This window comes from Perkinsus marinus (genome assembly GCF_000006405.1).
Source record: "Perkinsus marinus ATCC 50983 genomic scaffold scf_1104296934368, whole genome shotgun sequence".
Taxonomy (NCBI): Eukaryota; Perkinsozoa; order Perkinsida; family Perkinsidae; genus Perkinsus; species Perkinsus marinus.
The window spans coordinates 233,359-243,787 of record NW_003214825.1 but is presented as its reverse complement, the minus strand read 5'-3'; the positions used below and the strand labels follow the sequence as shown (position 1 = coordinate 243,787).

The following is a 10,429-nucleotide window of genomic DNA, read 5'->3' as shown; positions in this document are numbered from 1 at the left end:
GTCGTCGTTGATGATACTCAGTTTTCAATCTCGTATTATATATATAAGCATAGTTGTTAAAACTAGCGCTAGCTTACGCTAGGATACTGGAAAGATATTCAAATTATGGTAACTCTGGAAAGTGTGAAGAGTGGTGGCATTATACCGGTAAAGTGCTCTCACTGGGGAGGATCTTTGAGAATTTGTAGAAGATGATTATTTCATCTAGTAGTTGATGTTGTATTGGGAAACTGATAGTCTGTTGGTATGAAAGTGCTAGAATGCTGTCGTTGTAGGTTCCTACAGCCTTCGAGATGATCAGTGGGGCCTTGTGGATCTGCTTCATCCGGTCTGGTTTTGGCGAGAACAACAGGATGTTGAGGAAAGATTGGTAAGAAGAGTAGGATGGATTTATAAGAATAGTGTTCTTGTTTAGATGGGGTATCTGAAACGTGAGCATCGTTCCCTTACTGCGTGGTGGTTTGAGGATGTTATTCACAACTCTCAACGGGCTAAGGTGAGGTCTCACATCGGGCGTGATCCATATCCTGTGAAGAACATAATGACGATGATCGGATGCTCATGATCGCTATTGACTCCACCTTTTCAATTTGAAACTCAGTAATTGAAATTTGCAAATTTGACGAAAGAAATTAGATTTCCGACGAGTGAGAGGAGCTTTTCACGAAATGAAAGTTCAACTTTCGTAGACCGGTTGAAAATGGAAGTTGAAACTCGTAAATGAAATTTATGATTTCGGAAACGCAAGTTGAAATTAGTCGAACACCAGACTAATTTCGACCAATGAATGTCTATGGACATTTTACCTTCTGACCTACAATTCGAATCCAAACAGTTATGCATATCTAGGTTTTTCGAGACGGTTTTCTTTAATTTGAGGCTACGACTATAGACTACGAAACGAATGTCGAGTTGTCATCATGTTGATACTACTCAAAGTTGAATTTCGAGCTTAAAAAAATCGAAGGTGTTTGAAGTGTTACTTCGCACAACGGTGTGGTTTACACTGTATTGCTATACTCATCCATTGTTTGTGCTATGAGCAATGGATCGGCAGACGGATGCGCGAATTTATATTTATATTATGTATTGGAGTTTCACCCGTTTTACGTGAAGTGGCATAAAACCCGGTGACAAATGCGATACTCACACTATGCAGTAGTCGTGAAATATATTTTCTACTAGTGTCTTTGAAACTCCATTATCAGTTTCACCAATCTAATATAAATATATTAATACCTTCTAACTAGTACTGGATCGTTTCGTATTTGCATCGATCGAGTATTTGATAGAAAATGTATGAAATTTGAGTGATGGATTCCTGGTAGGTCCACAAGGATCTTAGAGATCAATCGATCCGGTTAGCTCGGGCACCTGAGTTCCTGGCGATTTGCTTCATCGGTCTGTTGGCAGTGAAGTGAGTCATGGGGATATTTCGCGCGCCACGAAAATATATTATAGGGTTGGGCTATTCGATACGTTGGGAGGTGATCAACGACTCTTCCATTTGCTACTGCATCTTCTGTTGAGGCTGATTACGGTGTCGGAATTCGGTGTTGAAAAAGTTGAAGATGGCGAAGTGGTGTGGATGGATGAGGAGGCTGAGGTATGTTCGAATGTCTATTGCCAATTCCAGAAGAAGTTAATCATAATACCGTTGTTAAGAGATAAGATAGTGGTGGAAGACATGTACATCGTTTACTATGTGTCAGTGATGGGAACGTTCGTTGTTTTTTGTACGCATCTATCATCATTCGTGGGTAAAGCTTCAGTAAGTAGTTTTAGAAACTTCTGAAAAGCGAACATATATTTCCTCAAGACAAGTGTTCGTCAGAGGTCAACACTCAGTGGTGGAGGTTTCCTTTCAGTCGACATCGTATAAGTTCCAAGCGTTCACAATACCGCAGCTTGCCAGTCGATTCCGTGCGGTCCGAGCTGAATCTACTACAGGTGGGCTTAATTTCGTCACTTGTTTATTGAGGCAGTAGTCCGCGCTCATAATACCAGAACGCGTTGTATCCATTAATTGACTATACCAACTAGTGAGCATCGCTGTATTATACCCTACTATTTCACTACACCGATAGTAGACTACTGTATTATGAAAATAAGAGGCAATCTTAAAATGCTTGAATTTTTCATTTTTTCTTGATTTTTGGAGCTTGTGAACTTTTTGTAACGGTGTGATATTCTATCAGATAACGATGCTATTCTTCGAAGTTGCCTCCACTCGATTGCTGTACCAGTAAGCCTACCAGGCGGGAGGCAGGGGGCAGGTGAGCATCACATCGCTGCTATGACAGTTTCCTTGGAAGCTGGGTGTTCAGATTCATCTGAAAGTATATTGAGTTTGATCGCATCTCTGGCGGCGACGCCGAGTTGTGCGCAGGAGTACCCCTGGATCGAGTTGTTGTTGAACGCGTTACATCGTAGAGCAGTAAGAAGGACAGAAGACGGGATCCGTGATAAGGCAGGAGCGAATAGTATCGCGCGCCACAAAATTGATCCTATGGTAGATCGAAAAGAGCATGGCTTTGGCGAATATACCCCTTCCTGAAGCGGTTGAGGATCCGAGTACACCAGTTAGAAAGATGAGTACGACTATAGCGGTTGACGATGAGGGAGGCTCTGACACTGAATGTATGTTGAGTCTGTTTTGCGCTTTTCGATCGTTGGTTCTTCATTGTGATGATGAGTGGTCTCTCTAAGTAAAGGAGAGATCGTTGTCATCATTGAAGCATTACTCGAGATGGCGATGTAATGGTGAGTGTGTTTCATCGAAACCGATACACGTCGTAAGCAGAGTTCCCTTCTGGCACAGCTGTAAGGATCCGGAAAATGTGTTGTTGTTATCACTGTAGGCAATAAGCGTCCTCGTGGTGACTCCTCCTTCTCGGGGTCTAGTCCAATTGATCCAGAGAAGATCAGACGTCGACGATCGGTACAGCGAAGGATGATGTCAATGGTGAGTTGTCCTGTTGAAGGATGTCGCTGATTGGTCCGGGCTGTTTGCAACTCGGTTCATATAATCGAGCTTTTGTCTAGGTCTCACTTGAAGGAAAATAATTCAGTGACTGGAGCTGCTCGTCTGAATAGGTTCGGGCACGACAGCAGCAGTTTCTTGAGGGCATCTCTAGGGTTAGTCCGTCAGTGTCGGCCAAAAAGGAGCACTCGAGGACTACCGATGATAGCGGGGCTGATGTAAGTAGTGGTGCGTGTTGTGATGAACCGCTCGACGTTGGAACTATCATCATCGATCACTCGAACCATTTCTATATCAGCCGTGATGAAGATGCGCTATATCGCGGGCATGTACGACTCTGTGTTTTATCAGACTTGCGTTATATGCTTCGGCGGAGCTCCGGAAGCACCTGGGGTGCATCACCACATTTTATCGGATCACCCCACTGCTGTATCTGGGGCACTTGGACGTCTTTGCTTTATCGAAGTTTCAACGTAAGTTGTGGTGAGAGAGTTCATTGTTACGTAACATGTCACTGGTTCCATGGTGATTCCCCTGGGAGTCCCGGGCCGGGACGTGTGTCTGCATGGTTCTACTGTTCAGTTATACGGATACACCCCGACCGAAGGTGGCAACAGACGAAGCCATATTACCGTTTGAGGAAAGTGTCAAAACGTCGCCACGCCGACACAGTAGCGGCGGTATGGAGCAGCAAGGACAGAAGCAACAGCAGCAGCAGCCAAGCATGACGTTCTTCTCGCCCGGTCCGACGAGCGTCAAGGCTGTGGTAAGGTGTCCGGTCTCCAAATTTCCCGGTATTAATTCCTTCCTGTTCTTGGATGAGACCTAATGATAGCTGCCGTCTCACGAAGATCTCGTGGCAAAGCACTTCCGGATCATCACTTTGTTGGTGATCCCAACGAGGTCGAATCTTTCACATTTTCACGTAGTCGTTTCGGGTGGCCCTATGCTTTGATATTCATTCCTCTAATGTTAAAGCCAGTTTATTGAAAACCGGTTTTTGATAACGTTGCTGTTGTCGATTCCTGCGGCGAGAGTCTCACTAGAATGGAGGCGCTGCTCACAGCCCGTGAGTCTCAGACTGTGGAAGGTGCTCCCCTGCATAGCCTGAATGAGCGTGCGGCAGAATAACGAGCTATTTGCGGGAATGTTTCCATGATGCTGGAGGAATGGCTTCCTGGATGGATTTCCATGTGAACGAGTCGTTGGGATGAAGGAATTAGACTCTATTTCTTAGAATGAGTTATCTATCGACACTCTATCGGTCACCAACGGAAATTTGGTGGGTAGCTCGTGCCTCCCAGAAGAATGCGATGAAAAGATAGGAATCCTATCATAGGATTTCATGTCGAAGAGGTTCGGCTACGACAGTTCATGGTGGCTCAGCGACGGTGTTGCTCTGGTGTCACCAGACGGGTGGCCAGTCTCACGACTCTCGGTGGTCCAGAACGAGGTGCTGCATCTGTTGAACGCCGAAGTTATAATTTGAGTGCCGAGGTATGCTCAGCAGAGTCCATGTACCAGGTGCTCGGTGAGGTTTAGCGTGATACTGGACTCAACGGTTGATGGCTTTCATGTTGAGCGAGCTACTGTTCATGCTGAGATGCATGTATATGAGTAGCAATGATCCACAATCCACGATTAAAAAGATACTCGACCGTCTTGGTGCTGTTTACGACCAACCAATGATTGGCTAAGCCATTATGGCTTGGCAGACGACATCCGCTTGTGGTCTGTTTGAGAGTCTCCTATTGGGAACTCTCACTACTGATAACTCTCATTACTGACGACCCCCATGAGTTCTCTCTCTCCATTGTCGACGCATCTCCCGAGATTCTTTTGGCGGCGGCATCGATCCTACAAATCTATAGACGTCGGGATAATATTGGGCGTCACTGTTGCCTTCATCTCTCAGTACTTCTCCGACACCTTCTCGATGGAGGGAGTAGCTTGTTCAGAAATCCTCTCAACTTGCTCCCGAAAGTGTATCGATCAAATAATCTTCGGTCCCTGAGAAGTACCCCCTTTTTATACCGAAGTGCAGGTCGAAGCGTTCCAATGAAGTTCATATCGCCCATACATCAATCATCGTTCCCGTCCATCGTTTATCGTTATTGTGAGGCGATTCTGCTGAGCATAGTTGCTTTTGGTGACAGGGGATTCCCCTGAGGGGAAATCGCGCCAACATTCGTAACGAGTTGCTATATAATGTAAGTGGCTTATCAGATACACGGCTGTGGACATTTGCTCCATACAAAGTGTTGGGAAAGCTATCGCGAAGCTGCCGTTGGGAACTTGACATGCCCGTAAGGATGAACTTTCGTTTGCTAGGCCCTGACGCTAGACTCACACTTCAATGGGCTTGCGAACGTCCTTTGTAGATATTGTAACCGGCCATGCAATGCGCTGTTGCCACCGACAGAATGCTTGGACCACGAAGAACCTCCACTAGGTGAGAGTTTCCGTTCATGATAGCATTATCACTCGTTATAGCCTATCCCTGCTTAAGCCGTGTTTTCCTTCCAGCGACAACCTTTGAAGGATGCCCGACAAGCGCTGCCCGATTCGGGTTGGAGTGTCTGCAAAATCTAGTAGATGTCCTTCCGGCTCTGCAAGGTGGAATGGATGCTAGTCAATGGGAAAAGGTGAGTGTGCATATGGATATAACAACGCGTTGCGTGCCGTTGCATTGGATACAGCCTCTGGACGAGTCCGCATCGTCTCATGGGGTACACCACTGCTCAGCAAGTGATAGGTTTTCAGTTCCAATTCGGCGATCATTTATCGCCAAGATATGCGGACACTGTACGTAGTGTCTGTTTTGTCTTGGCTGGGGCTGTTGAGGCCTATGCTCGTGCGATGGTCAATTCTGAGTCTAGCTCTATGGCTCCAGGGTAGGTCGGTCGGGTCTAGCAGTTTATATGGCACAGGAGTTGATTAAAAACAGCGTGGTGGTTTCAATATTGATGATGAACTCGATCCGTATTCTTCCATTTGTAAAATACATACGTTCGAGGGCGTACAACGTGTGAACATACGTTGTGTTGAATACATATGTTCGATTTTGATAGTTCAAAACAAAAACAATGTTGTAACTTAGCTAGTTCTACGATTAGGAATATGAAACCTCGAGCATTAAAAGTTTCAAACATAAGAAACTTTTCAATATGTATTATCATGATCGATCAAGAACCGTTACAGAGTTTGGGTGAGCGACGAGTATAGGTCCTCTCTTCAGATTCGATAGTTTTATGCCTGAAATAGGAACTAGAAAAAGATCTGCATCGTATAGATATCATTTTGTATATACATGTTTGCAGTGTTGGAACATATGTTCGCTTTCCTCAGCTGAGTCAAGAAGTTTCCTCACTAATTATAGGAGTTAACATACGAATTCGGGTAGAAGTGTATAAAAACCAATGAAAATCTCTTCAAATGCTACTGGCACATGTAGTCGACTACGCACATGTATTCCAACACAGCCTATTCATGGCGCATCTACTCGGCCTTCTGCGTTCAGACGTACTTGGAAATGGCTTCTGAACGGTCTCGTGTCTGCGGCCAGAGCTCTGATAGACACTCCCTGTCGCGAACATCTTCGCTTGCTCTGTGCGCAAATGTGGACGGGTTCGACTTGCCGACCGTATATTGTAAGAAATCTTTCCCTGTGCGTTGGCGCTGTGATGGGATGATTCTCGCAGGCTATGTCGCCGTGTTATCGATGGTTCGCGTTGGTCATGAGCCTGCTTATTGATGGTGACACTGAGGAGAAGATACGATTGTGAGCAGACTCAACGTTTACTGTTTCTGCTACTGGAGTCTTCAATCCTGACTATGAGCATAACTTATATTCGTGGGGCATTGATTTCTAGTTCGTTGACTTCATTCCGGATCAACTGTTTCATATCCAGGAATTTTGAATTTTTGAAATCTCAAGTTCGTTGTCAACAGATGGTTCTGTTCGCCTAGTTTCTGCATTTCTGTCCTTTCCTTCAGTTATGTGGTTCGGTGTGTGCTGTACGAGTCAGCAGCTCCACTGCGACAAGTCAAGCATGAGATGTGGTACGTTTCTATACAACGCTGAAATATGGCGACTGCTGAAATTTTATTGCAAAAAACCAAGCTGAAGGAAAAACTAAGATTTTTTTTGTCAAAAAATCCCTGTTGGTTTCGTCATCAGACCCTGCGTTAACGTGATGTTCATTTCATTGATGACTTTGTAATTTTTCAGCGGCAAGTATTCAGCCCTTTCTCGATCCTTGGTCGACTCGACTGATGTGTTAGAGGAGCTAGTCGCGGTTGGCACGTGCGATATGCTTTTAAAAGTGAAGGAATTTTGGTATGCTAGGATTGTTCATGGTAGACGATGCTCAGGTTATTTGCCTCCTCAATGTGCTCGGTGTCAGCGATGTGAATATTCCGGCAGGGCCTAGACAGTACTGTTCGTCATATTTCGGTAAACGTTTTAACACTTTATCGGAATTATTCGCCCATTTTATTCAGACGAGCTTTTGTCGACGCTCCCTGTTGGTATGAAAGATGCTTATGCGAAGGTGAGCGGGGCTACACAGTAGAGTTACACCTGTTTTGTGTGAAGTGGCGTAACACGCTGTGGAAAACGCGATATTCGCGATACGCAGCAGCCGTGAAATATATCTCTCACTGTTTTCTTCATATCACGGGTGAAACTCCAGTATTGAGAACTTTGTCGTTTGCCAGGCACGTGAGGATTTCACGTTTGAGGCAGTCGACTATGATTCTGATGTTACACACGAAGCCGAGGAATTAAAGGAAGACCTCCGCTCAACTGTTCTCGGTAAGGTGCCTGACTCTTTGCTCATAGCGTTGTCGTCGGTGAGTAGTACTCACTAGTAGTAGTACTCACTAGTAGTAGTACTCACTAGTAGTAGAACTCACTAGTAGTAATACTCACCAGTAGTAGTATTCACTAGTAGTAGTACTCACTAGTAGTAGTACTCACTAGTAGTAGTACTCACTAGTAGTAGAACTCACTAGTAGTAATACTCACCAGTAGTAGTATTCACTAGTAGTAGTACTCACTAGTAGTAGAACTCACTAGTAGTAGTACTCACTAGTAGTACCAGTACTCACTAGTAGTACCAGTACTCACTCACTGAGTAGTGTAAGAATTTCATCAACGATTTCATCGAATATGTTACCTGGAAATTCTATAGCGCAAAAGATACAAGCCGATGGGTGAAAAATAACAGTTGAGTTTCACCCTAGTGGTATGAAAAACACTAGTGAATAATATATCACGACTACTGCATATCACCGCGAATATCGCGTTTTTCACCGAGTTTCACGCCACTTTACGTAAATCGGGTGAAACTCCAATGTAGCGAAGTATGCACGTGGTCAATTGACTTATGAAAATTCTGAGGAAAATTATGGTGAACTCTTGCTGTTCACTACTACCCGAATTCGTATGTAATCCTCTACAATTGCCGGAAAATAGGTTCGCTTTCCTCATCTGAGCTTAAGAGTTTCCTCACTTATCAAACGCGTTTAGTATACATACGAATTCGGGTAGAAATGTACGGCAAGCATTGACAGGAATGTACAAGAAGTTCCCCAAATTTCCCTCCGAGTTTTCATGTTGCATACCTTCCCAGACTGCGGTTGGCAGGCTGTTGTCTCAGGCAACCACGCAGCTATTGCCAGGAGCCTCCGAGCAGGCATTGTCACACAGTGTTCATCATCGCTCATTTACTTCATAGTAAATATTTTTTCGTATTATCTACGGCGGATTTCATGATAATGCAGGTGCCTTGTGATACAGCACCAGTGTGCCAAGAGATTGCGACTATTCCCAAGGCAGCATTCCAGTGTCTTAGCGTTCATGATTTCGTAGTGCGTCTATCCGGTCGAGAGCAGTGGGAAGACTATGTCCAGCTTCATAAGGTTGGTATGAAGCCTCTTGATATGATCATAGGATTCTCAGATCACTGGCTTTGTTACACTAGCGGGTCCGTTCGACTTTGAAGGGGTTATTTATACGTTGATAGCGGCACCGTACCGGGCGGGAGCAGTTCTGTTGGATTGGCCCAAAGTCTACCAGCGAGTGTAAGCGCCCGGGAGCTACTTTCGTCACTAGGAAATCTGTCACCGGGGGAACTCATTCACAATTTTCCACGTATGGCTAGCAACACATTCTTCAATCAGTTTCCCATGTAAATGTTGTCACATTAGGATCATCATTTTCCCGATTGTTATCAAACCCTGGGGAGATGTTATTTCTCAGAGCTACTTCGTGGGTGCCTGGTTTCCACAGGTACACCCAGTTCGTTAATCACAGATGTGTTCGATGCGGAACGGTACCACGGTTGTCTACTGTGTGTCTTATATGTGGCGCGTAAGTGGTACGGTACTCTAGCGGGTCGGCAGTGATCTGTATATAAATAATGATATGTGATTATAGGCATTATATCATCAATATGTGCACAGTACGGTGGTGAAATTAATGATAACTATCAAGTAGTTTTCTCGACAAAAATTCATGTCAACTCCTTCATGTTGGATTTCAAACCTATTCTCACCTCTACTAGAATGGAGTTTCAGCCGTGATATAAAAAATAGTGAAAACATATTTCACATCTCAATACAATTGTGTTATCGACCGTGGAAACATACACGTCCTATAACTCACATGACGTATTACGCCACTTGACGTTAAATTAGTAAAACTCCACCGGTGCGTTTATGTTATCTACAATAGTTGAATTTCACCCGTTTTACTTTTAGTGGCGTAAAACACGCTGAAAGACGTGATATTCGCGGTGATATGTAGTAGTCGTGAAATATATTTTTCACTAGTGTTTTTCATATCACGGGTGAAACTCCAGTGTACTAGGGCGTTGTGGTTGTCCATATAGGTACCTCTGTTGTAATTCGGATTGTTGCCGTCTCACTATGCGTGGGGCGGATCCGAACGGCTCTGAAGACTCTGACTTGATAGTTCATGATGGAATAACTCAGAAGATGGGGGAAGTGTCGGCACATGCACTCAGATGCGGCCTTGGTGAGTTTTGTGGCAACCTCGACTCAGAGGCTTCCTGCTCTCAATATTTCCACCAGGACATTGCTCTTTTAGTAATTGATATTAGTGAGATGAATGAATATAATGATTATGTATGAGGGTTTCTACCTTTGATCGTTCAAGTATTTAATCTCTAGCAGGTGGTTATTGAGTATATGTTGAGAGATATAAAATACATGTTAAATTCCATGGGCAAACCTAAAAATGATGATAAGATATGATAAAGTAATATATAGTAAATATTACTAAAGAATATAAGATTATGACATCGAACACTTCATAAACTGGTCGAATGAAATTGTTCATTCTTGTAAAATGAGGGATAAGTGATTGCAGTCGAGATTAGTTGGAAAGCCGTGCTTTTCTAATGCTAGGCAGTGTTGGAA

The 10,429-nt window shown here is 44.1% G+C and overlaps 2 protein-coding genes across 2 annotated transcripts in view; both read left to right on the top strand.

Annotated features, from left to right (window-relative positions):
* Pmar_PMAR022608 (hypothetical protein) overlaps positions 1-374 on the top strand; it is a gene marked incomplete at both ends in the record, with an annotated part of 3,832 nt that extends 3,458 nt beyond the window's left edge. Inside the window, one exon of the mRNA XM_002784916.1 lies at positions 276-374. Within this exon, the coding sequence (XP_002784962.1) occupies positions 276-374 (99 nt within the window). The remainder of the gene's footprint in view (positions 1-275) is intronic.
* A 6,965-nt stretch (positions 375-7,339) lies between these two features.
* On the top strand, positions 7,340-9,074 carry Pmar_PMAR022607 (hypothetical protein; the record flags this gene model as incomplete). The annotated part of the gene is made up of 5 exons (XM_002784915.1): positions 7,340-7,439; positions 7,487-7,536; positions 7,703-7,837; positions 8,771-8,908; positions 8,949-9,074. 5 exons carry the CDS (start codon positions 7,340-7,342, stop codon positions 9,072-9,074), a joined length of 549 nt encoding a protein of 182 aa, XP_002784961.1.
* Positions 9,075-10,429: the final 1,355 nt, after the last annotated feature.